Source organism: Vanacampus margaritifer, chromosome 10 (genome assembly GCF_051991255.1).
Source record: "Vanacampus margaritifer isolate UIUO_Vmar chromosome 10, RoL_Vmar_1.0, whole genome shotgun sequence".
Lineage (NCBI taxonomy): Eukaryota > Metazoa > Chordata > Actinopteri > Syngnathiformes > Syngnathidae > Vanacampus > Vanacampus margaritifer.
In genome coordinates this window covers 7,078,670-7,100,483 of record NC_135441.1, presented here as the reverse complement: position 1 = coordinate 7,100,483, position 21,814 = coordinate 7,078,670, and the positions used below count along the sequence as shown (strand labels likewise).

The following is a 21,814-nucleotide window of genomic DNA, read 5'->3' as shown; positions in this document are numbered from 1 at the left end:
AAAGTGTTCTTAAAGTAGCAAAGTAGTGTCGAAAATAGTAAACCACGATGAGGATGGGATTCGAACCCATGCGTGTAGAACACAGTGGATTAGCAGTCCATCACCTTAACCACTCAGTCACCTCATCTGCTTCTCCTTGTCAAACTGTCCAGTGCCCCATAACTCTTGAGCATAGTCACATACAATGAGACACTGAGGTCCACGTGGATGAAGAAGCTACTTCTGCACCCATAAATTTCAATGGATGTAATTAGAAGAACTGGTGACAAAGGACAGTCCAGTGCCCCATAACTCTTGAGCATCACCCACACCCTCTGAGGGACACTAATTAAAGTGTTCTCAAAGTAGCAAAGTAGTGTTGAATGTACTAAACACGATGAGGATGGGTTTCAAACCCATGAGTGTAGAACACAATGGATTAGCAGTCCATCACCTTAACCACTCGGTCACCTCATCTGCTTCTCCTTGTCAAACTGTCCAGTGCCCCATAACTCTTGAGCATCACCCACACCGTCTGAAGGACACTGCTGAAAGTGTTCTTAAAGTAGCAAAGTAGTGTCGAAAATACTAAACCACGTTGAGGATGGGATTCGAACCCATGCGTGTAGAACACAATGGATTAGCAGTCCATCACCTTATCCACTCAGTCACCTCATCTGCTTTTCCTTGTCAAACAGTCCAGTGCCCCATAACTCTTGAGCATCACCCACACTCAGGGACACTGCTGAAAGTGTTCTTAAAGTAGCAGAGTAGTGTTGAAAATACTAAACAGCGATGAGGATGGGATTCAAACCCATGCGTGTAGAACACAATGGATTAGCAGTCCATCACCTTAACCACTCGGTCACCTCATCTGCTTTTTCTTGTCAAACAGTCCAGTGCCCCATAACTCCTGAGCATCACCCACACCCTCTGAAGTACACTGCTGAAAGTGTTCTTAAAGTAGCCGAGTAGTGCTGAACATACTAAACCACGATGAGGATGGGATTCGAACCCATGCGTGTAGAACACAAGGGATTAGCAGTCCATCACCTTAACCACTCGGTCACCTCATATTTTTCTACTTGTCAAACAGTCCAGTGCCCAATACAATGAGACACTGAGGTCCACGTGGATGACGGAGCTTCTTCTGCACCCATAAATTTCAATGGACGTTATTAGAAGAACTGGTGACAAAGGACAGTCCAGTGCCCCATAACTCTTGAGCATCACCCACACCGTCTGAGGGACACTGCTGAAAGTGTTCTTAAAGTAGCAAAGTAGTGTCGAAAATACTAAACCACGATGAGGATGGGATTCGAACCCATGCATGTAGAACACAATGGATTAGCAGTACTTCACCTTAACCACTCGGTCACCACATCTGCTTCTCCTTGTCAAACTGTCCAGTGCCCCATAACTCTTGAGCATCACCCACACCCTACAACAGAGGTGGGCAATCTCTGTCCTCGAGGGCCGTAGTCCTGCAGGTTTTGGAGGTTTCTCACTTCCAACGCAAGCTGATTCCAATCAACAGGCTCAATATCAGGCTTATGCAGAGCTTGCTGATGAGCTGATCATATATCAGCTGTGTTGGAGAAAGGCAACCTGCAAAACCTGCAGGACTCTGGCCCTCAATGCCCACCTCTGCCCTACGAGGTACACTGCTGAAAGTGTTCTTTAAGTAGCAGAGTAGTGCTGAAAAAACTAAACCACGATGAGGATGGGATTCGAACCCATGCGTGTAGAACACAATGGATTAGCAGTCCATCAACTTAACCACTCAGTCACCTCATCTTCTTCTACTTGTCAAACAGTCCAGTGCCTCATACAATGAGACACTGAGGTCCACGTGGATGAAGAAGCTTCTTCTGCACCCATAAATTTCAATGGATGTTATTAGAAGAACTGGTGACCAAGGACAGTCCAGTGCCCCAAAACTCTTGAGCATCACCCACACCCTCTGAAGGACACTGCTGAAAGTGTTCTTAAAGTAGCAAAGTAGTGTTGAAAGTACTAAACACGATGAGGATGGGTTTCAAACCCATGAGTGTAGAACACAATGGATTAGCAGTACTTCACCTTAACCACTCGGTCACCTCATCTGCTTCTCCTTGTCAAACTGTCCAGTGCCCCATAACTCTTGAGCATCACCCACACCGTCTGAGGGACACTGCTGAAAGTGTTCTTAAAGTAGCAAAGTAGTGTCGAAAATACTAAACCACGATGAGGATGGGATTCGAACCCATGCATGTAGAACACAATGGATTAGCAGTCCATCACCTTATCCACTCGGTCACCTCATCTGCTTTTCCTTGTCAAACAGTCCAGTGCCCCATAACTCTTGAGCATCACCCACACTCAGGGACACTGCTGAAAGTGTTCTTAAAGTAGCAGAGTAGTGTTGAAAATACTAAACAGCGATGAGGATGGGATTCAAACCCATGCGTGTAGAACGCAATGGATTAGCAGTCCATCACCTTTATTTACTCGGTCACCTCATCTTCTTCTCCTTGTCAAACAGTCCAGTGCCCCATACAATGAGACACTGAGGTCCACGTGGATGTTGGAGCTTCTTCTGCACCCATAAATTTCAATGGACGTTATTAGAAGAACTGGTGACAAAGGACAGTCCAGTGCCCCAAAACTCTTGAGCATCACCCACACCCTCCGAAGGACACTGCTGAAAGTGTTCTTAAAGTAGCAAAGTAGTGTCGAAAATAGTAAACCACGATGAGGATGGGATTCGAACCCATGCGTGTAGAACACAATGGATTAGCAGTCCATCACCTTAACCACTCGGTCACCTCATCTGCTTTTTCTTGTCAAACTGTCCAGTGCCCCATAACTCTTGAGCATCACCCACACCGTCTGAGGGACACTGCTGAAAGTGTTCTTAAAGTAGCAGAGTAGTGCTTAAAATACTGAACCACGATGAGGATGGGATTCGAACCCATGCGTGTAGAACACAATGGATTAGCAGTCCATCACCTTAACCACTCGGTCACCTCATCTTCTTCTACTTGTCAAACAGTCCAGTGCCCCATACAATGAGACACTGAGGTCCACGTGGATGACGGAGAGCCTTCTGCACCCATAAATTTCAATGCACGTTATTAGAAGAACTGGTGACAAAGGACAGTCCAGTGCCCCATAACTCTTGAGCATCACCCACACCCTCTGAGGGACACTGCTGAAAGTGTTCTTAAAGTGGCAGAGTAGTGCTGAAAATACTAAACAACGATGAGGATGGGATTCGAACCTATGTGTGTAGAACACAATGGATTAGCAGTCCATCACCTTATCCACTCGGTCACCTCATCTGCTTTTCCTTCTCAAACAGTCCAGTGCCCCATAACTCTTGAGCATCACCCACACCCTCTGAGGTACAGTGCTGAAAGTGTTCTTAAAGTAGCAGAGTAGTGCTGAAAATACTAAACCACGATGAGGATGGGATTCGAACCCATGCGTGTAGATCAGAATGGATTAGCTGTCCATCACCTTAACCACTCGGTCACCTCATCTGCTTCTCCTTGTCAAACTGTCCAGTGCCCCATAACTCTTGAGCATCACCCACACCGTCTGAGGTACACTGCTGAAAGTGTTCTTAAAGTAGCAAAGTAGTGTCGAAAATACTAAACCACGATGAGGATGGGATTCTAACCCATGCGTGTAGAACACAATGGATTAGCAGTCCATCACCTTATCCACTCGGTCACCTCATCTGCTTTTCCTTGTCAAACAGTCCAGTGCCCCATAACTCTTGAGCATCACCCACACAGGGACACTGCTGAAAGTGTTCTTAAAGTAGCAGAGTAGTGTTGAAAATACTAAACAGCGATGAGGATGGGATTCAAACCCATGCGTGTAGAACGCAATGGATTAACAGTCCATCACCTTTATTTACTCGGTCACCTCATCTTCTTCTCCTTGTCAAACAGTCCAGTGCCCCATACAATTAGACACTGAGGTCCACGTGGATGTTGGAGCTTCTTCTGCACCCATAAATTTCAATGGACGTTATTAGAAGAACTGGTGACAAAGGACAGTCCAGTGCCCCATAACTCTTGAGCATCACCCACACCCTCTGAGGAACACTGCTGAAAGTGTTCTTAAAGTGGCAGAGTAGTGCTGAAAATACTAAACAACGATGAGGATGGGATTCAAACCCATGTGTGTAGAACACAATGGATTAGCAGTCCATCACCTTAACCACTCGGTCACCTCATCTTCTTCTCTTTGTCAAACAGTCCAGTGCCTCATACAATGAGACACTGAGGTCCACGTGGATGAAGAAGCTTCTTCTGCACCCATAAATTTCAATGGATGTTATTAGAAGAACTGGTGACCAAGGACAGTCCAGTGCCCCAAAACTCTTGAGCATCACCCACACCCTCTGAAGGACACTGCTGAAAGTGTTCTTAAAGTAGCAAAGTAGTGTTGAAAGTACTAAACACGATGAGGATGGGTTTCAAACCCATGAGTGTAGAACACAATGGATTAGCAGTACTTCACCTTAACCACTCGGTCACCTCATCTGCTTCTCCTTGTCAAACTGTCCAGTGCCCCATAACTCTTGAGCATCACCCACACCGTCTGAGGTACACTGCTGAAAGTGTTCTTAAAGTAGCAAAGTAGTGTCGAAAATACTAAACCACGATGAGGATGGGATTCTAACCCATGCGTGTAGAACACAATGGATTAGCAGTCCATCACCTTATCCACTCGGTCACCTCATCTGCTTTTCCTTGTCAAACAGTCCAGTGCCCCATAACTCTTGAGCATCACCCACACAGGGACACTGCTGAAAGTGTTCTTAAAGTAGCAGAGTAGTGTTGAAAATACTAAACAGCGATGAGGATGGGATTCAAACCCATGCGTGTAGAACGCAATGGATTAACAGTCCATCACCTTTATTTACTCGGTCACCTCATCTTCTTCTCCTTGTCAAACAGTCCAGTGCCCCATACAATTAGACACTGAGGTCCACGTGGATGTTGGAGCTTCTTCTGCACCCATAAATTTCAATGGACGTTATTAGAAGAACTGGTGACAAAGGACAGTCCAGTGCCCCATAACTCTTGAGCATCACCCACACCCTCTGAGGAACACTGCTGAAAGTGTTCTTAAAGTGGCAGAGTAGTGCTGAAAATACTAAACAACGATGAGGATGGGATTCAAACCCATGTGTGTAGAACACAATGGATTAGCAGTCCATCACCTTAACCACTCGGTCACCTCATCTTCTTCTCTTTGTCAAACAGTCCAGTGCCTCATACAATGAGACACTGAGGTCCACGTGGATGAAGAAGCTTCTTCTGCACCCATAAATTTCAATGGATGTTATTAGAAGAACTGGTGACCAAGGACAGTCCAGTGCCCCAAAACTCTTGAGCATCACCCACACCCTCTGAAGGACACTGCTGAAAGTGTTCTTAAAGTAGCAAAGTAGTGTTGAAAGTACTAAACACGATGAGGATGGGTTTCAAACCCATGAGTGTAGAACACAATGGATTAGCAGTACTTCACCTTAACCACTCGGTCACCTCATCTGCTTCTCCTTGTCAAACTGTCCAGTGCCCCATAACTCTTGAGCATCACCCACACCGTCTGAGGGACACTGCTGAAAGTGTTCTTAAAGTAGCAAAGTAGTGTCGAAAATACTAAACCACGATGAGGATGGGATTCGAACCCATGCGTGTAGAACACAATGGATTAGCAGTCCATCACCTTATCCACTCGGTCACCTCATCTGCTTTTCCTTGTCAAACAGTCCAGTGCCCCATAACTCTTGAGCATCAACCACACTCAGGGACACTGCTGAAAGTGTTCTTAAAGTAGCAGAGTAGTGTTGAAAATACTAAACAGCGATGAGGATGGGATTCAAACCCATGCGTGTAGAACGCAATGGATTAGCAGTCCATCACCTTTATTTACTCGGTCACCTCATCTTCTTCTCCTTGTCAAACAGTCCAGTGCCCCATACAATGAGACACTGAGGTCCACGTGGATGTTGGAGCTTCTTCTGCACCCATAAATTTCAATGGACGTTATTAGAAGAACTGGTGACAAAGGACAGTCCAGTGCCCCAAAACTCTTGAGCATCACCCACACCCTCCGAAGGACACTGCTGAAAGTGTTCTTAAAGTAGCAAAGTAGTGTCGAAAATAGTAAACCACGATGAGGATGGGATTCGAACCCATGCGTGTAGAACACAATGGATTAGCAGTCCATCACCTTAACCACTCGGTCACCTCATCTGCTTTTTCTTGTCAAACTGTCCAGTGCCCCATAACTCTTGAGCATCACCCACACCGTCTGAGGGACACTGCTGAAAGTGTTCTTAAAGTAGCAGAGTAGTGCTTAAAATACTGAACCACGATGAGGATGGGATTCGAACCCATGCGTGTAGAACACAATGGATTAGCAGTCCATCACCTTAACCACTCGGTCACCTCATCTTCTTCTACTTGTCAAACAGTCCAGTGCCCCATACAATGAGACACTGAGGTCCACGTGGATGACGGAGAGCCTTCTGCACCCATAAATTTCAATGCACGTTATTAGAAGAACTGGTGACAAAGGACAGTCCAGTGCCCCATAACTCTTGAGCATCACCCACACCCTCTGAGGTACAGTGCTGAAAGTGTTCTTAAAGTAGCAGAGTAGTGCTGAAAATACTAAACCACGATGAGGATGGGATTCGAACCCATGCGTGTAGATCAGAATGGATTAGCTGTCCATCACCTTAACCACTCGGTCACCTCATCTGCTTCTCCTTGTCAAACTGTCCAGTGCCCCATAACTCTTGAGCATCACCCACACCGTCTGAGGTACACTGCTGAAAGTGTTCTTAAAGTAGCAAAGTAGTGTCGAAAATACTAAACCACGATGAGGATGGGATTCTAACCCATGCGTGTAGAACACAATGGATTAGCAGTCCATCACCTTATCCACTCGGTCACCTCATCTGCTTTTCCTTGTCAAACAGTCCAGTGCCCCATAACTCTTGAGCATCACCCACACAGGGACACTGCTGAAAGTGTTCTTAAAGTAGCAGAGTAGTGTTGAAAATACTAAACAGCGATGAGGATGGGATTCAAACCCATGCGTGTAGAACGCAATGGATTAACAGTCCATCACCTTTATTTACTCGGTCACCTCATCTTCTTCTCCTTGTCAAACAGTCCAGTGCCCCATACAATTAGACACTGAGGTCCACGTGGATGTTGGAGCTTCTTCTGCACCCATAAATTTCAATGGACGTTATTAGAAGAACTGGTGACAAAGGACAGTCCAGTGCCCCATAACTCTTGAGCATCACCCACACCCTCCGAAGGACACTGCTGAAAGTGTTCTTAAAGTAGCAAAGTAGTGTCGAAAATAGTAAACCACGATGAGGATGGGATTCGAACCCATGCGTGTAGAACACAATGGATTAGCAGTCCATCACCTTAACCACTCGGTCACCTCATCTGCTTCGCCTTGTCAAACTGTCCAGTGCCCCATAACTCTTGAGCATCACCCACACCGTCTGAGGGACACTGCTGAAAGTGTTCTTAAAGTAGCAAAGTAGTGTCGAAAATACTAAACCACGATGAGGATGGGATTCGAACCCATGCGTGTAGAACACAATGGATTAGCAGTCCATCACCTTATCCACTCGGTCACCTCATCTGCTTTTCCTTGTCAAACAGTCCAGTGCCCCATAACTCTTGAGCATCACCCACACTCAGGGACACTGCTGAAAGTGTTCTTAAAGTAGCAGAGTAGTGCTTAAAATACTGAACCACGATGAGGATGGGATTCGAACCCATGCGTGTAGAACACAATGGATTAGCAGTCCATCACCTTAACCACTCGGTCACCTCATCTTCTTCTACTTGTCAAACAGTCCAGTGCCCAATACAATGAGACACTGAGGTCCACGTGGATGACAGAGAGCCTTCTGCACCCATAAATTTCAATGCACATTATTAGAAGAACTGGTGACAAAGGACAGTCCAGTGCCCCATAACTCTTGAGCATCACCCACACCCTCTGAGGAACACTGCTGAAAGTGTTCTTAAAGTGGCAGAGTAGTGCTGAAAATACTAAACAACGATGAGGATGGGATTCAAACCCATGTGTGTAGAACACAATGGATTAGCAGTCCATCACCTTAACCACTCGGTCACCTCATCTTCTTCTCTTTGTCAAACAGTCCAGTGCCTCATACAATGAGACACTGAGGTCCACGTGGATGAAGAAGCTTCTTTTGCACCCATAAATTTCAATGGATGTTATTAGAAGAACTGGTGACAAAGGACAGTCCAGTGCCCCATAACTCTTGAGCCTCACCCACACCCTCTGAGGGACACAGCTGAAAGTGTTTTTAAAGTAGCAAAGTAGTGTCGAAAATACTAAACCACAATGAGGATAGGATTCGAACCCGTGCGTGTAGAACACAATGGATTAGCAGTCCATCACCTTATCCACTCGGTCACCTCATCTGCTTTTCCTTCTCAAATAGTCCAGTGCCCCATAACTCTTGAGCATCACCCACACCCTCTGAGGTACAGTGCTGAAAGTGTTCTTAAAGTAGCAGAGTAGTGCTGAAAATACTAAACCACGATGGGGATGGGATTCGAACCCATGCGTGTAGAACACAATGGATTAGCAGTCCATCACCTTATCCACTCGGTCACCTCATCTGCTTTTCCTTGTCAAACAGTCCAGTGCCCCATAACTCTTGAGCATCACCCACACTCAGGGACACTGCTGAAAGTGTTCTTAAAGTAGCAGAGTAGTGTTGAAAATACTAAACAGCGATGAGGATGGGATTCAAACCCATGCGTGTAGAACACAATGGATTAGCAGTCCATCACCTTTATTTACTCGGTCACCTCATCTTCTTCTCCTTGTCAAACAGTCCAGTGCCCCATACAATGAGACACTGAGGTCCACGTGGATGTTGGAGCTTCTTCTGCACCCATAAATTTCAATGGACGTTATTAGAAGAACTGGTGACAAAGGACAGTCCAGTGCCCCATAACTCTTGAGCATCACCCACACCCTACGAAGGACACTGCTGAAAGTGTTCTTAAAGTAGCAAAGTAGTGTCGAAAATAGTCAACCACGATGAGGATGGGATTTGAACCCATGCATGTAGAACACAATGGATTAGCAGTCCATCACCTTAACCACTCGGTCACCTCATCTGCTTTTTCTTGTCAAACTGTCCAGTGCCCCATAACTCTTGAGCATCACCCACACCCTATGAGGGACACTGCTGAAAGTGTTCTTAAAGTAGCAGAGTAGTGCTTAAAATAATGAACCACGATGAGGATGGGATTCAAACCCATGCGTGTAGAACACAATGGATTAGCAGTCCATCACCTTAACCACTCGGTCACCTCATCTTCTTCTACTTGTCAAACAGTCCAGTGCCCCATACAATGAGACACTGAGGTCCACGTGGATGACGGAGAGCCTTCTGCACCCATAAATTTCAATGCACGTTATTAGAAGAACTGGTGACAAAGGACAGTCCAGTGCCCCATAACTCTTGAGCATCACCCACACCCTCTGAGGAACACTGCTGAAAGTGTTCTTAAAGTAGCAGAGTAGTGCTGAAAATACTAAACAACGATGAGGATGGGATTCGAACCCATGTGTGTAGAACACAATGGATTAGCAGTCCATCACCTTAACCACTCGGTCACCTCATCTTCTTCTCTTTTTCAAACAGTCCAGTGCCTCATACAATGAGACACTGAGGTCCACGTGGATGAAGAAGCTTCTTCTGCACCCATAAATTTCAATGGATGTTATTAGAAGAACTGGTGACAAAGGACAGTCCAGTGCCCCATAACTCTTGAGCCTCACCCACACCCTCTGAGGGACACTGCTGAAAGTGTTCTTAAAGTAGCAAAGTAGTGTCGAAAATACTAAACCACAATGAGGATAGGATTCGAACCCATGCGTGTAGAACACAATGGATTAGCAGTCCATCACCTTATCCACTCGGTCACCTCATCTGCTTTTCCTTGTCAAACAGTCCAGTGCCCCATAACTCTTGAGCATCACCCACACCCTGTGTGGGACACTGCTGAAAGTGTTCTTAAAGTAGCAGAGTAGTGCTGAAAATACTAAACCACGATGAGGATGGGATTCGAACCCATGCGTGTAGAACACAATGGATTAGCAGTCCATCACCTTAACCACTCGGTCACCTCATATTCTTTTACTTGTCAAACAGTCCAGTGCCCAATACAATGAGACACTGAGGTCCACGTGGGGTGATGGAGCTTCTTCTGCACCCATAAATTTCAATGGACGTTATTAGAAGAACTGGTGACAAAGGACAGTCCAGTGCCCCATAACTCTTGAGCATCACCCACACCATCTGAGGGACACTGCTGAAAGTGTTCTTAAAGTAGCAAAGTAGTGTCGAAAATACTAAACCACGATGAGGATGGGATTCGAACCCAAGTGTGTAGAACACAATGGATTAGCAGTCCATCACCTTAACCACTCGGTCACCTCATCTGCTTTTTTTTGTCAAACAGTCCAGTGCCCCATAACTCTTGAGCATCACCCACACCCTCTGAGCTACACTGCTGAAAGTGTTCTTAAAGTAGCAGAGTAGTGCTGAAAATACTAAACCACAATGAGGATGGAATTCAAACCCATGCGTGTAGAACACAATGGATTAGCAGTCCATCACTTTAACCACTCGGTCACCTCATCTGATTTTCCTTGTCAAACAGTCCAGTGCCCCATAACTCTTGAGCATCACCCACACCCTCTGAGGGACACTGCTGAAAGTGTTCTTAACTCTTTGACTGCCAGACGTTTTCAAAAACGGGTTGTCGCCAGTGCCAGCCGATTTAAGCATTTTGAGTGATCTTTCAAGGTCCACAGAAAATGTTGTGTTTGGACTATGGAAACACACATACTACCAAATGAAAGATTGGACTCTCAGCTTTCATCAGAAAAAAAAGTTTGTTTCTACCTTATTCCGTTCTTCAGTAATTAACAATAGAAAATGGTTACTTTCACCGAAATTCTCTCTTTTGAAACAAAAAACGGAGAAAAAGAGCTTTTTGTGAAACGATGTTATTTCATGCACTCTAGTGAATTGTACACTTCTTTTTGTCCATGAATGATGCCACAAACACCTAAATAGTGCTTTACTTCTGTAAAACGCTTTCACCAACAATGAAAAAGTGTTTTTTGATTGCAAAATACGTTTATTTCCATTCAACAGTGTAACAATTTGACAAAACAATTTCGCAAACTATTTACAAATGTGTGCAACTGTGGTACTACTTACAATTATGTGGATGTTTCAAATACAGTTTTTCCTTTTGTAACGCTCTCCTGCGTGCAAGGAGACGCCAGGACTCGCACAACAGTTTACTTTCACTTTCACATTGGTCCGTTTTGCGTGCAAACGTTACACTTTCTTGACGGCCTTTTTTTCCGGGGAATAAAAAGCAAGTAGCAGACTGTACACACTTCCTCCGATGAATATGCATTGGACTCGGGGCACTCTCCGTCGTCCGATCGAACGTCCGCCTGCGCGTGCTCGGTTGCGCTCCGCGTTACGACACCGCCATAGCCGCCGCGTCAGCGGTTCCAATTTCGCCGTCAAGCTCGGATTCACCTTCATCATCATCGAGGATGATCACCGTCGTCATCAATGTACTATTTTAGCGTTGGTCGATGCCTTTCGTCTTGTAAGTGCTGCTTGCAAACGCTCGCCATTGCCCGTTCCCTCCTCCATCTAGCTCCGTCTAACGTCTTCTACTGCCGCGTCAATGCTTTCCAACCACGGAGTCACCATCATCTTCATCATCGTCATCAACAATGTGCTTTTTTAGCGATGCTTTTGGTCTTTGAAAAAAACGGCTCTGGCGTTAGCTCCTCGCGACCGGCCGCCATTTTTCCTTTGTTTTCCATTCTGATCTCCTGCTCAATGCTCTAGCTCCGCCTCTACTGACGCCCACCCGATCTTGTCAAAAGAGAGTCATCGCTGCCCTCTAGGGGCCAAAAATAGTCATTAGGCTCAAAAAACCTGCTTAAAACTTTCAGGAGAGCTCCGCAAGCCTTCCCAGCACCCGTTTCCAAAAAAAAAAATAAAAAAATGGGAGGACGTCTTTTAACGTCTTTGGCGCTCCTCCGTAGGTTTTTGCAGAACGTCATTTAACGTCTTTGGCAGTAAAAGAGTTAAAGTAGCAGAGTAGTGCTGAAAATACTAAACCATGATGAGGATGGGATTCGAACCCATGCGTGTAGAACACAATGGATTAGCAGTGCATCACCTTATCCACTCAGTCACCTCATCTGCTTTTCCTTGTCAAACAGTCCAGTGCCCCATAACTCTTGAGCATCACCCACACTCAGGGACACTGCTGAAAGTGTTCTTAAAGTAGCAGAGTAGTGCTTAAAATACTGAACCACGATGAGGATGGGATTCGAACCCATGCGTGTAGAACACAATGGATTAGCAGTCCATCACCTTAACCACTCGGTCACCTCATCTTCTTCTACTTGTCAAACAGTCCAGTGCCCCATACAATGAGACACTGAGGTCCACGTGGATGACGGAGAGCCTTCTGCACCCATAAATTTCAATGCACGTTATTAGAAGAACTGGTGACAAAGGACAGTCCAGTGCCCCATAACTCTTGAGCATCACCCACACCCTCTGAGGAACACTGCTGAAAGTGTTCTTAAAGTGGCAGAGTAGTGCTGAAAATACTAAACAACGATGAGGATGGGATTCGAACCCATGTGTGTAGAACACAATGGATTAGCAGTCCATCACCTTAACCACTCGGTCACCTCATCTTCTTCTCTTTGTCAAACAGTCCAGTGCCTCATACAATGAGACACTGAGGTCCACGTGGATGAAGAAGCTTCTTTTGCACCCATAAATTTCAATGGATGTTATTAGAAGAACTGGTGACAAAGGACAGTCCAGTGCCCCATAACTCTTGAGCCTCACCCACAACCTCTGAGGGACACAGCTGAAAGTGTTCTTAAAGTAGCAAAGTAGTGTCGAAAATACTAAACCACAATAAGGATAGGATTCGAACCCATGCGTGTAGAACACAATGGATTAGCAGTCCATCACCTTATCCACTCGGTCACCTCATCTGCTTTTCCTTCTCAAACAGTCCAGTGCCCCATAACTCTTGAGCATCACCCACACCCTCTGAGGTAAAGTGCTGAAAGTGTTCTTAAAGTAGCAGAGTAGTGCTGAAAATACTAAACCACGATGAGGATGGGATTCAAACCCATGCGTGTAGAACACAATGGATTAGCAGTCCATCACCTTAACCACTCGGTCACCTCATCTGCTTCTCCTTGTCAAACTGTCCAGTGCCCCATAACTCTTGAGCATCACCCACACCGTCTGAGGGACACTGCTGAAAGTGTTCTTAAATTAGCAAAGTAGTGTCGAAAATACTAAACCACGATGAGGATGGGATTCTAACCCATGCGTGTAGAACACAATGGATTAGCAGTCCATCACCTTATCCACTCGGTCACCTCATCTGCTTTTTCTTGTCAAACAGTCCAGTGCCCCATAACTCTTGAGCATCACCCACACTCAGGGACACTGCTGAAAGTGTTCTTAAAGTAGCAGAGTAGTGTTGAAAATACTAAACAGCGATGAGGATGGGATTCAAACCCATGCGTGTAGAACACAAAGGATTAGCAGTCCGTCACCTTTATTTACTCGGTCACCTCATCTTCTTCTCCTTGTCAAACAGTCCAGTGCCCCATACAATGAGACACTGAGGTCCACGTGGATGTTGGAGCTTCTTCTGCACCCATAAATTTCAATGGACGTTATTAGAAGAACTGGTGACAAAGGACAGTCCAGTGCCCCATAACTCTTGAGCATCACCCACACCCTCCGAAGGACACTGCTGAAAGTGTTCTTAAAGTAGCAAAGTAGTGTCGAAAATAGTAAACAACGATGAGGATGGGATTCAAACCCATGCATGTAGAACACAATGGATTAGCAGTCCATCACCTTAACCACTCGGTCACCTCATCTGCTTTTTCTTGTCCAACTGTCCAGTGCCCCATAACTCTTGAGCATCACCCACACCCTATGAGGGACACTGCTGAAAGTGTTCTTAAAGTAGTAGAGTAGTGCTTAAAATAATGAACCACGATGAGGATGGGATTCAAACCCATGCGTGTAGAACACAATGGATTAGCAGTCCATCACCTTAACCACTCGGTCACCTCATCTTCTTCTACTTGTCAAACAGTCCAGTGCCCCATACAATGAGACACTGAGGTCCACGTGGATGACAGAGAGCCTTCTGCACCCATAAATTTCAATGCACGTTATTAGAAGAACTGGTGACAAAGGACAGTCCAGTGCCCCATAACTCTTGAGCATCACCCACACCCTCTGAGGAACACTGCTGAAAGTGTTCTTAAAGTAGCAGAGTAGTGCTGAAAATAGTAAACAACAATGAGGATGGGATTCGAACCCATGTGTGTAGAACACAATGGATTAGCAGTCCATCACCTTAACCACTCGGTCACCTCATCTTCTTCTCTTTGTCAAACAGTCCAGTGCCTCATACAATGAGACACTGAGGTCCACGTGGATGAAGAAGCTTCTTCTGCACCCATAAATTTCAATGGATGTTATTAGAAGAACTGGTGACAAAGGACAGTCCAGTGCCCCATAACTCTTGAGCATCACCCACACCCTCTGAGGAACACTGCTGAAAGTGTTCTTAAAGTAGCAGAGTAGTGCTGAAAATAGTAAACAACAATGAGGATGGGATTCGAACCCATGTGTGTAGAACACAATGGATTAGCAGTCCATCACCTTAACCACTCGGTCACCTCATCTTCTTCTCTTTGTCAAACAGTCCAGTGCCTCATACAATGAGACACTGAGGTCCACGTGGATGAAGAAGCTTCTTCTGCACCCATAAATTTCAATGGATGTTATTAGAAGAACTGGTGACAAAGGACAGTCCAGTGCCCCATAACTCTTGAGCCTCACCCACACCCTCTGAGGGACACTGCTGAAAGTGTTCTTAAAGTAGCAAAGTAGTGTCGAAAATACTAAACCACAATGAGGATAGGATTCGAACCCATGCGTGTAGAACACAATGGATTAGCAGTCCATCACCTTATCCACTCGGTCACCTCATCTGCTTTTCCTTGTCAAACAGTCCAGTGCCCCATAACTCTTGAGCATCACCCACACCCTGTGAGGGACACTGCTGAAAGTGTTCTTAAAGTAGCAGAGTAGTGCTGAAAATACTAAACCACGATGAGGATGGGATTCGAACCCATGCGTGTAGAACACAATGGATTAGCAGTCCATCACCTTAACCACTCGGTCACCTCATATTCTTCTACTTGTCAAACAGTCCAGTGCCCAATACAATGAGACACTGAGGTCCACGTGGGGTGATGGAGCTTCTTCTGCACCCATAAATTTCAATGGACGTTATTAGAAGAACTGGTGACAAAGGACAGTCCAGTGCCCCATAACTCTTGAGCATCACCCACACCATCTGAGGGACACTGCTGAAAGTGTTCTTAAAGTAGCAAAGTAGTGTCGAAAATAATAAACCACGATGAGGATGGGATTCGAACCCATGCGTGTAGAACACAATGGATTAGCAGTCCATCACCTTATCCACTCGGTCACCTCATCTGCTTTTCCATGTCAAACTGTCCAGTGCCCCATAACTCTTGAGCATCACCCACACAGGGACACTGCTGAAAGTGTTCTTAAAGTAGCAGAGTAGTGTTGAAAATACTAAACAGCGATGAGGATGGGATTCAAACCCATGCGTGTAGAACACAATGGATTAGCAGTCCATCACCTTTATTTACTCGGTCACCTCACCTTCTTCTCCTTGTCAAACAGTCCAGTGCCCCATACAATGAGACACTGAGGTCCACGTGGATGATGGAGCTTCTTCTGCACCCATAAATTTCAATGGACGTTATTAGAAGAACTGGTGACAAAGGACAGTCCAATGCCCCATAACTCTTGAGCATCACCCACAGCCTCCGAATGACACTGCTGAAAGTGTTCTTAAAGTAGCGTCGAAAATACTAAACCACGATGAGGATGGGATCCGAACCCATGTGTGTAGAACACAATGGATTAGCAGTCCATCACCTTAACCACTCGGTCACCTCATCTGCTTTTTCTTGTCAAACAGTCCAGTGCCCCATAACTCTTGAGCATCACCCACACCCTCTGAGCTACACTGCTGAAAGTGTTCTTAAAGTAGCAGAGTAGTGCTGAAAATACTAAACCACGATGAGGATGGGATTCGAACCCATGCATGTAGGACACAATGGATTAGCAGTCCATCACCTTAACCACTCGGTCACCTCATCTTCTTCTACTTGTCAAACAGTCCAGTGCCCCATACAATGAGACACTGAGGTCCACGTGGATGACGGAGCTTCTTCTGCACCCATAAATTTCAATGGACGTTATTAGAAGAACTGGTGACAAAGGACAGTCCAGTGCCCCATAACTCTTGAGCATCACCCACACCCTCTGAGGGACACTGCTGAAAGTGTTCTTAAAGTAGCAGAGTAGTGCTGAAAATACTAAACCATGATGAGGATGGGATTTGAACCCATGTGTGTAGAACACAATGGATTAGCAGTCCATCACCTTAACCACTCGGTCACCTCATCTGCTTTTCCTTGTCAAACAGTCCAGTGCCCCATAACTCTTGAGCATCACTCACACCCTCTGAGGGACACTGCTGAAAGTGTTCTTAAAGTAGCAGAGTAGTGCTGAAAATACTAAACCACGATGAGGATGGGATTCGAACCCATGCGTGTAGAACACAATGGATTAGCAGTCCATCACCTTAACCACTCGGTCACCTCATCTTCTTCTACTTGTCAAGCAGACCAGTTCACAATGCAGCTACCAATTGGCTGCATAAGCACATTACAATGTGACACTGAGCTCCAGCTGGTTGATGGAGCTTCTTCTGCACCCAGAAATTTCGGTAGACGTTATTATAAGAACTGGTGACAAAGGACAGTCCAGTGCCCCATAACTCTTGAGCATCACCCATATCCTGTGAGGGATAGTGCTGAAAGTGTTCTCAAAGTGGCAACAGTGTGGAAAATACTAAACCACGATGAGGATGGGAGTCAAATTTATGTGTGTAGAACACAATGGATTAGCAGTCCACTACTTTAACCACTCGGTCACCCCATCTGCTTAGGTTTGGTAAACATGGTCCATTAAAATTTATCATAAATGCGGTCAACTACACTGTTTAAAAATAAGTAAATCTTTGAGCCATAACTCGTTTGGATCAAGTGCGAGGACGAGTCAAGATGTGCTGCCTGCTCAAGGCCAACCAAAATAAATGGCTACAAACTAATACATGGACGTTGGAAGGCTTTTATTTTGAAATGGACTCTAGACGCGCACGGTGGTGTGTTTTCTAACTACTTGACTCTTTGTTACGGTCCACGGTATTTTGGCTTGAAATATTGTCTGATTGACAATGACGGAAGGTTGCCGAACAACGGATGCTCAAAATTCCCTACCTCTGCTAATTTCATTTATTTCATTTTTATATGTATGGTAAAGCCTTATGCTTAGAGACATTATATTTTTCTTTTCAATATATGAATTTTCACATACTTGCTGTGTTGTGATACTACATGTATTGTTACAATTCCCGCCCCTAGAGGCCTAATTTTAGCTGCTTTATGTAAAATCATTTGCGCATGACTGAAAAGTGACTCTTGGTTTGAAGGTAGCACAGTTCCTAACTAAGCAAAGTAGCTTCAGGCTGCACAGCACCATGACAAATAATGTTTCTTGGTTCTTTGATTTATAATTTGCTCCTGCACACATACTTGACTGTCATAAGGCCTTTTTCAGAGGTGCACCATTTTTTGTAAGTGTGCCATAAATCAGTGTCATGTTTGAAAGGGACCCTGAGCCTGCATATAAGACATTCTGTTACCATATCATTGAACAGGCTGTCCGCATCTTTTTTTTTCCACTTTCTATCATTCATCAATAGTGTGCAATGTTAAATAAAAGAAAAAAATATTGCATTATCGACAACAAGAACAGCAATGTTCTAAAGTTTGATGTGAAGAACTGTAGTTAGCGGGGTTAGTACAGTAAAGGTTTGTCTGCTTCAAGCTGGCACTACAAATATTTCATTTCAAAGAACCCACAAGTGTAGTTGTAAGTCTGATTTAAATACATAATTTACAGAATAATATTTTTGAAGTTCTTAATTTGAGTCAATTTTACTTGCGTTACCAAGCATTCATAAAATATAAAGCATAATTTCCTTATAAACTTGAAGCTATTTAAAAAAAACTGATTGTGATGATGAATATATAAAGTGGATGCAAGAAGTGTCCACAATCCTGTTCAAATGCCAGGTTTTTGTCTATCCATCCATCCATCCATCTTCTGCCGCTTATCCAAGGTTGGGTCGCGGGGGCAGCAGCTTTAGCAGGGAAGCCCAGACTTCCCTCCCCCCAGCCAGTTCAACCAACTCCTCCAGCGGGATCCAAAGGCATTCCCAAGCCAGCCGAGATACATAGTCTCTCCAGCATGTCCTAGGTTGTCCCCGGTTCTCCCGCCGGTGGGACATGCCCGGAACACCTCTCCAGGGTGGCGTCCATGAGGCATCCGAACCAGAAAGAGGATCAGCGGCTCTACTCTGAGTCCCTCCCAGATGACCGAGCTTCTCACCCTATCTCTAAGGGAGAGCCCGGACACCCTGCTAAGGAAGCTCATTTTGGCCACTTGTATCCGGGATCTTGTTCTTTCGATCCCACAGCTCGTGACCATAGGTGAAGGTAGGAACGTTGATCGAACGGTAAATCAAGAGCTTCGCCTTTCGACTCAGCTCCTTATTCACCACAACGGACCGATACAGAGTCCGCATCATTGCAGACGCTGCACCGATTCGCCTGTCAATCTCCCGCTCCACCCCGCCCTCACTCGTGAACAAGACGCCAAGATACTTGAACTCCTCCACTTGGGGCAGGATCTCATCCCCGACCCGGAGAGGGCACGCCACCCTTTTCTGACTGAGGACCATTGTCACGGATTTGGGGTTGCTGATCTTTATCCCAACCACTTCACACTTGTCTGCGAACTGCTCCAGTGAGAGTTGGAAATCACAGATTTATTAAGCCAACAGCATCACATCATCTGCAAAAAACAGAGATGCAATGTTGAGGCCACCAAACTGGACACCCTCAATGCCACTGCTGCGCCTAGAAAATCTGTCCATTAAAGTTATGAATAGAATCGGTGATAAAGGGCAGCCATGGCGGAGTCCATCCGTCACTGGAAACAAATCCGACTTACTGCCTGCAATGCGACCAAACTCTGACACCGGTCGTGCAGGCGCCGAACAGCTGGTAGACACCAGCGGTAAGGGATGCCGTCAAGGTGAAAAAGGAGACCTATTGGGCCTTTTTGGCCTGTGGGACTCCGGAGGCTGACAGGTACCGGCTGGCCAAGCGGAATGTAGCTTTGGCGGCCGCTGAAGCAAAAACTTGGACATGGGAGGAGTTCGGTGAGGCCATGGAAAACAACTTCCGGGTGGCTGCGAGGAAATTCTGGTCCACCATCCGGCGTCTCAGGAGAGGAAAGCAGTGCACCATTAACACTGTGTATAGTGCAGATGGGGTGTTGCTGACCTCAACTCGGGACGTTGTGAGTCGGTGGGGAGACTACTTCGAAATCCTCCTCAATTCCACCGACACGTCTTCCTTTGAGGAAGCAGAGTCTGGAGACTTTGAGGTGGGCTATCCTATATCTGGGGTCGAAGTCACTGAGGTGGTTAGAAAGCTACTCGGTGGCAGGGCACCGGAGGTGGATGCGATCCGCCCGGATTTCCTAAAGGCTCTGGACGTTGTGGGGCTGACTTGTGGGTTGACACGCCTCTGTAACATTGTGTGGGCATCGGGGCAGTTCCTCTGGATTGGCAGACCAGGATGGTCGTCCCCCTTTTTAAGAAGGAGGACCGGAGGGTGTGTTCCAACTATAGAGGGGTCACACTCCTCAGCCTCCCTGGTAAGGTCTATTCAGGGTTGCTGTCACGGTGTGGTCACAGAGCGGCGTGGTGTCTGTCGGCGTGTGAGGTGGAGGACCCAAAATGCAGGGAGGCAGGAGAACCACAGCAGGAGTGCAGGCAAGACAGGCATGCTTTATTTTACAACAAACACTAACCAGGGTACTGGTTAGTATTAAATAAACAAGGAACTGAAAAAATACAAAATCAAAGTGACAGACAAGACTCCGGGGGTGACCGTGACAAGTGGCAATGATCCCACACGGACTGATCACCACCCGGGAACTAAATACACCCACACTAATTGGGTAACAAGCCACACCTGGGGCCAGGCACAAGTGGCTGAGGGCCCGGATTGGTCAACCCGCGGAAGGGCGGGAACCCACTCAGGGCCCTCAACCAAAGCCAGATCTTCCCAGACATGACAGTTGCTGGAGATGAGGGTCCGTCGGGAAGTCGAATCTCGGATTCAGGAGGAACAGTGTGGTTTTTGTCCCAGCCGTGGAACCAGGTTTTTTTAATTTGAATTTTTTTTTGAAAAAATAATAATAATAAAATAATAGAATTGTGGCAGGTGTCTGACTTCCATTTAACATTAGTTTGGATGTGATTGGCTAATCAACACAGGCACAACCCAGGTATGAAGGTGTGCACACTCGTGCAGAAATATGATCTTAGTTGGAATATTTACTTCCCCTCTTAGAAAAGCTTTTTAAAAACTAAAGGAATATATGTCACGATAAAAAGTAATTATTTATCATGGTTTCATTTTAATGTATTTTAAATGTATTTTAAAACTCAATCACTTGAACAGGGGTTTTTATACTTTTTACATATGTACACTGTATAAATAACTACATCATACAGAATATGTGAGCAGGTTTGGACAGTGTACTTTGTATAAACATAAACTGGTAATTTTACAAATTTGCCATGGTTTTGTGCAACCTATTTGTGCATAGGACACAATACCCACTTTGTGTCAGTTTCATGTTATTCCACTAATAATAACTTGTGGTACTAAGACAGGTAATGTTAACATTCTACGGGACATACATTTTAAACTTATTGTCTAAATGCAACTAATACAAGACAGTATTCAACACCATTCCTGACACTGCAGTATCACAACTAAGGCTTTTCCTCACTGGTAGCTTGGTAAAAGCTGGGAAACAATGTCATTAGACAACAGGGGAAATCCCTTCTGAGTTGACTGGACTATTACAAGCTACCTTAGCAGGAGTCCAAGTCCCCCGCAAGGCAACTCTGATCCCCTCCAATCCTCACTGTGGGCTAATAGTAGCACTCAGCATGGGAACTAAGATGGATTAGCAAGAAGATCCACTATTCTAAGGAGTCAATGCAGGTTGTTTGCAGAAATAGTAAAGATGTGACTCAGTTCATGGTCTAGTATCTTCCTTCAATTTGCCACTGCAACAGTTGCTACAAAATTCATAACTCATACTTTTTAGGGATAAAGTCTTACCTGTGCAGGTGAAACACTTGACATGAAAGTGGGTCTCTTGAACGCGAACCACCTCTCCTTTGCACACTTCCCGACACCGTTGACACCGAATTGGCCCGCCGCTTGGCTCACCTCCCAGTGAGCCTTGCTGATATGCTGTAGTGGACAGAAAGAGGGTATAGTGTGGTGTTGATTTTATCGGCCATTTTTAAATGTAGTCAATTTTAATCACACTTGTTAGTTTTTATCATAGTTAGTTAACCCCATCCCATTTTTATTTAGTCAA

At 45.4% G+C, this 21,814-nt stretch overlaps 1 protein-coding gene and 57 non-coding genes across 59 annotated transcripts in view; all 58 read right to left on the bottom strand.

The window, feature by feature from the left end:
- ablim3 (actin binding LIM protein family, member 3) overlaps nt 1-21,814 on the bottom strand; it is a 108,397-nt gene that overhangs the window by 78,053 nt on the left and 8,530 nt on the right. For both annotated transcript variants that reach the window (XM_077577635.1, XM_077577636.1), the window contains exon 2: nt 21,550-21,684. In XM_077577635.1, coding sequence (XP_077433761.1) covers nt 21,550-21,684 — 135 coding nt within the window. The remainder of the gene's footprint in view (nt 1-21,549; nt 21,685-21,814) is intronic.
- trnas-gcu (transfer RNA serine (anticodon GCU)) lies at nt 46-127 on the bottom strand. The gene has a single exon. It is a non-coding gene; the product is annotated as a tRNA-Ser (tRNA).
- trnas-gcu (transfer RNA serine (anticodon GCU)) lies at nt 375-456 on the bottom strand. The gene has a single exon. It is a non-coding gene; the product is annotated as a tRNA-Ser (tRNA).
- On the bottom strand, nt 576-657 carry trnas-gcu (transfer RNA serine (anticodon GCU)). The gene has a single exon. It is a non-coding gene; the product is annotated as a tRNA-Ser (tRNA).
- Nucleotides 773-854, bottom strand: trnas-gcu (transfer RNA serine (anticodon GCU)). The gene has a single exon. It is a non-coding gene; the product is annotated as a tRNA-Ser (tRNA).
- trnas-gcu (transfer RNA serine (anticodon GCU)) lies at nt 974-1,055 on the bottom strand. The gene has a single exon. It is a non-coding gene; the product is annotated as a tRNA-Ser (tRNA).
- On the bottom strand, nt 1,695-1,776 carry trnas-gcu (transfer RNA serine (anticodon GCU)). Its single transcript has one exon. It is a non-coding gene; the product is annotated as a tRNA-Ser (tRNA).
- Nucleotides 2,204-2,285, bottom strand: trnas-gcu (transfer RNA serine (anticodon GCU)). The gene has a single exon. It is a non-coding gene; the product is annotated as a tRNA-Ser (tRNA).
- On the bottom strand, nt 2,401-2,483 carry trnas-gcu (transfer RNA serine (anticodon GCU)). The gene has a single exon. It is a non-coding gene; the product is annotated as a tRNA-Ser (tRNA).
- On the bottom strand, nt 2,711-2,792 carry trnas-gcu (transfer RNA serine (anticodon GCU)). Its single transcript has one exon. It is a non-coding gene; the product is annotated as a tRNA-Ser (tRNA).
- Nucleotides 2,912-2,993, bottom strand: trnas-gcu (transfer RNA serine (anticodon GCU)). Its single transcript has one exon. It is a non-coding gene; the product is annotated as a tRNA-Ser (tRNA).
- trnas-gcu (transfer RNA serine (anticodon GCU)) lies at nt 3,221-3,302 on the bottom strand. Its single transcript has one exon. It is a non-coding gene; the product is annotated as a tRNA-Ser (tRNA).
- On the bottom strand, nt 3,422-3,503 carry trnas-gcu (transfer RNA serine (anticodon GCU)). The gene has a single exon. It is a non-coding gene; the product is annotated as a tRNA-Ser (tRNA).
- Nucleotides 3,623-3,704, bottom strand: trnas-gcu (transfer RNA serine (anticodon GCU)). Its single transcript has one exon. It is a non-coding gene; the product is annotated as a tRNA-Ser (tRNA).
- Nucleotides 3,818-3,900, bottom strand: trnan-guu (transfer RNA asparagine (anticodon GUU)). The gene has a single exon. It is a non-coding gene; the product is annotated as a tRNA-Asn (tRNA).
- Nucleotides 4,128-4,209, bottom strand: trnas-gcu (transfer RNA serine (anticodon GCU)). Its single transcript has one exon. It is a non-coding gene; the product is annotated as a tRNA-Ser (tRNA).
- On the bottom strand, nt 4,637-4,718 carry trnas-gcu (transfer RNA serine (anticodon GCU)). The gene has a single exon. It is a non-coding gene; the product is annotated as a tRNA-Ser (tRNA).
- trnan-guu (transfer RNA asparagine (anticodon GUU)) lies at nt 4,832-4,914 on the bottom strand. The gene has a single exon. It is a non-coding gene; the product is annotated as a tRNA-Asn (tRNA).
- trnas-gcu (transfer RNA serine (anticodon GCU)) lies at nt 5,142-5,223 on the bottom strand. The gene has a single exon. It is a non-coding gene; the product is annotated as a tRNA-Ser (tRNA).
- On the bottom strand, nt 5,651-5,732 carry trnas-gcu (transfer RNA serine (anticodon GCU)). Its single transcript has one exon. It is a non-coding gene; the product is annotated as a tRNA-Ser (tRNA).
- trnas-gcu (transfer RNA serine (anticodon GCU)) lies at nt 5,848-5,930 on the bottom strand. The gene has a single exon. It is a non-coding gene; the product is annotated as a tRNA-Ser (tRNA).
- trnas-gcu (transfer RNA serine (anticodon GCU)) lies at nt 6,158-6,239 on the bottom strand. Its single transcript has one exon. It is a non-coding gene; the product is annotated as a tRNA-Ser (tRNA).
- On the bottom strand, nt 6,359-6,440 carry trnas-gcu (transfer RNA serine (anticodon GCU)). Its single transcript has one exon. It is a non-coding gene; the product is annotated as a tRNA-Ser (tRNA).
- Nucleotides 6,668-6,749, bottom strand: trnas-gcu (transfer RNA serine (anticodon GCU)). Its single transcript has one exon. It is a non-coding gene; the product is annotated as a tRNA-Ser (tRNA).
- trnas-gcu (transfer RNA serine (anticodon GCU)) lies at nt 6,869-6,950 on the bottom strand. The gene has a single exon. It is a non-coding gene; the product is annotated as a tRNA-Ser (tRNA).
- trnan-guu (transfer RNA asparagine (anticodon GUU)) lies at nt 7,064-7,146 on the bottom strand. The gene has a single exon. It is a non-coding gene; the product is annotated as a tRNA-Asn (tRNA).
- On the bottom strand, nt 7,374-7,455 carry trnas-gcu (transfer RNA serine (anticodon GCU)). The gene has a single exon. It is a non-coding gene; the product is annotated as a tRNA-Ser (tRNA).
- trnas-gcu (transfer RNA serine (anticodon GCU)) lies at nt 7,575-7,656 on the bottom strand. Its single transcript has one exon. It is a non-coding gene; the product is annotated as a tRNA-Ser (tRNA).
- trnas-gcu (transfer RNA serine (anticodon GCU)) lies at nt 7,772-7,853 on the bottom strand. Its single transcript has one exon. It is a non-coding gene; the product is annotated as a tRNA-Ser (tRNA).
- On the bottom strand, nt 8,081-8,162 carry trnas-gcu (transfer RNA serine (anticodon GCU)). Its single transcript has one exon. It is a non-coding gene; the product is annotated as a tRNA-Ser (tRNA).
- trnas-gcu (transfer RNA serine (anticodon GCU)) lies at nt 8,390-8,471 on the bottom strand. Its single transcript has one exon. It is a non-coding gene; the product is annotated as a tRNA-Ser (tRNA).
- trnas-gcu (transfer RNA serine (anticodon GCU)) lies at nt 8,591-8,672 on the bottom strand. Its single transcript has one exon. It is a non-coding gene; the product is annotated as a tRNA-Ser (tRNA).
- Nucleotides 8,788-8,870, bottom strand: trnas-gcu (transfer RNA serine (anticodon GCU)). Its single transcript has one exon. It is a non-coding gene; the product is annotated as a tRNA-Ser (tRNA).
- On the bottom strand, nt 9,098-9,179 carry trnas-gcu (transfer RNA serine (anticodon GCU)). The gene has a single exon. It is a non-coding gene; the product is annotated as a tRNA-Ser (tRNA).
- Nucleotides 9,299-9,380, bottom strand: trnas-gcu (transfer RNA serine (anticodon GCU)). The gene has a single exon. It is a non-coding gene; the product is annotated as a tRNA-Ser (tRNA).
- On the bottom strand, nt 9,608-9,689 carry trnas-gcu (transfer RNA serine (anticodon GCU)). Its single transcript has one exon. It is a non-coding gene; the product is annotated as a tRNA-Ser (tRNA).
- Nucleotides 9,917-9,998, bottom strand: trnas-gcu (transfer RNA serine (anticodon GCU)). The gene has a single exon. It is a non-coding gene; the product is annotated as a tRNA-Ser (tRNA).
- trnas-gcu (transfer RNA serine (anticodon GCU)) lies at nt 10,118-10,199 on the bottom strand. The gene has a single exon. It is a non-coding gene; the product is annotated as a tRNA-Ser (tRNA).
- On the bottom strand, nt 10,428-10,509 carry trnas-gcu (transfer RNA serine (anticodon GCU)). Its single transcript has one exon. It is a non-coding gene; the product is annotated as a tRNA-Ser (tRNA).
- Nucleotides 10,629-10,710, bottom strand: trnas-gcu (transfer RNA serine (anticodon GCU)). Its single transcript has one exon. It is a non-coding gene; the product is annotated as a tRNA-Ser (tRNA).
- On the bottom strand, nt 12,229-12,310 carry trnas-gcu (transfer RNA serine (anticodon GCU)). The gene has a single exon. It is a non-coding gene; the product is annotated as a tRNA-Ser (tRNA).
- On the bottom strand, nt 12,426-12,507 carry trnas-gcu (transfer RNA serine (anticodon GCU)). The gene has a single exon. It is a non-coding gene; the product is annotated as a tRNA-Ser (tRNA).
- On the bottom strand, nt 12,735-12,816 carry trnas-gcu (transfer RNA serine (anticodon GCU)). Its single transcript has one exon. It is a non-coding gene; the product is annotated as a tRNA-Ser (tRNA).
- trnas-gcu (transfer RNA serine (anticodon GCU)) lies at nt 13,044-13,125 on the bottom strand. The gene has a single exon. It is a non-coding gene; the product is annotated as a tRNA-Ser (tRNA).
- trnas-gcu (transfer RNA serine (anticodon GCU)) lies at nt 13,245-13,326 on the bottom strand. The gene has a single exon. It is a non-coding gene; the product is annotated as a tRNA-Ser (tRNA).
- trnas-gcu (transfer RNA serine (anticodon GCU)) lies at nt 13,446-13,527 on the bottom strand. Its single transcript has one exon. It is a non-coding gene; the product is annotated as a tRNA-Ser (tRNA).
- Nucleotides 13,953-14,034, bottom strand: trnas-gcu (transfer RNA serine (anticodon GCU)). Its single transcript has one exon. It is a non-coding gene; the product is annotated as a tRNA-Ser (tRNA).
- trnas-gcu (transfer RNA serine (anticodon GCU)) lies at nt 14,154-14,235 on the bottom strand. The gene has a single exon. It is a non-coding gene; the product is annotated as a tRNA-Ser (tRNA).
- trnas-gcu (transfer RNA serine (anticodon GCU)) lies at nt 14,463-14,544 on the bottom strand. The gene has a single exon. It is a non-coding gene; the product is annotated as a tRNA-Ser (tRNA).
- Nucleotides 14,772-14,853, bottom strand: trnas-gcu (transfer RNA serine (anticodon GCU)). Its single transcript has one exon. It is a non-coding gene; the product is annotated as a tRNA-Ser (tRNA).
- On the bottom strand, nt 15,081-15,162 carry trnas-gcu (transfer RNA serine (anticodon GCU)). Its single transcript has one exon. It is a non-coding gene; the product is annotated as a tRNA-Ser (tRNA).
- On the bottom strand, nt 15,282-15,363 carry trnas-gcu (transfer RNA serine (anticodon GCU)). The gene has a single exon. It is a non-coding gene; the product is annotated as a tRNA-Ser (tRNA).
- On the bottom strand, nt 15,592-15,673 carry trnas-gcu (transfer RNA serine (anticodon GCU)). The gene has a single exon. It is a non-coding gene; the product is annotated as a tRNA-Ser (tRNA).
- On the bottom strand, nt 15,787-15,869 carry trnas-gcu (transfer RNA serine (anticodon GCU)). The gene has a single exon. It is a non-coding gene; the product is annotated as a tRNA-Ser (tRNA).
- Nucleotides 16,089-16,170, bottom strand: trnas-gcu (transfer RNA serine (anticodon GCU)). The gene has a single exon. It is a non-coding gene; the product is annotated as a tRNA-Ser (tRNA).
- trnas-gcu (transfer RNA serine (anticodon GCU)) lies at nt 16,290-16,371 on the bottom strand. Its single transcript has one exon. It is a non-coding gene; the product is annotated as a tRNA-Ser (tRNA).
- On the bottom strand, nt 16,599-16,680 carry trnas-gcu (transfer RNA serine (anticodon GCU)). Its single transcript has one exon. It is a non-coding gene; the product is annotated as a tRNA-Ser (tRNA).
- On the bottom strand, nt 16,800-16,881 carry trnas-gcu (transfer RNA serine (anticodon GCU)). Its single transcript has one exon. It is a non-coding gene; the product is annotated as a tRNA-Ser (tRNA).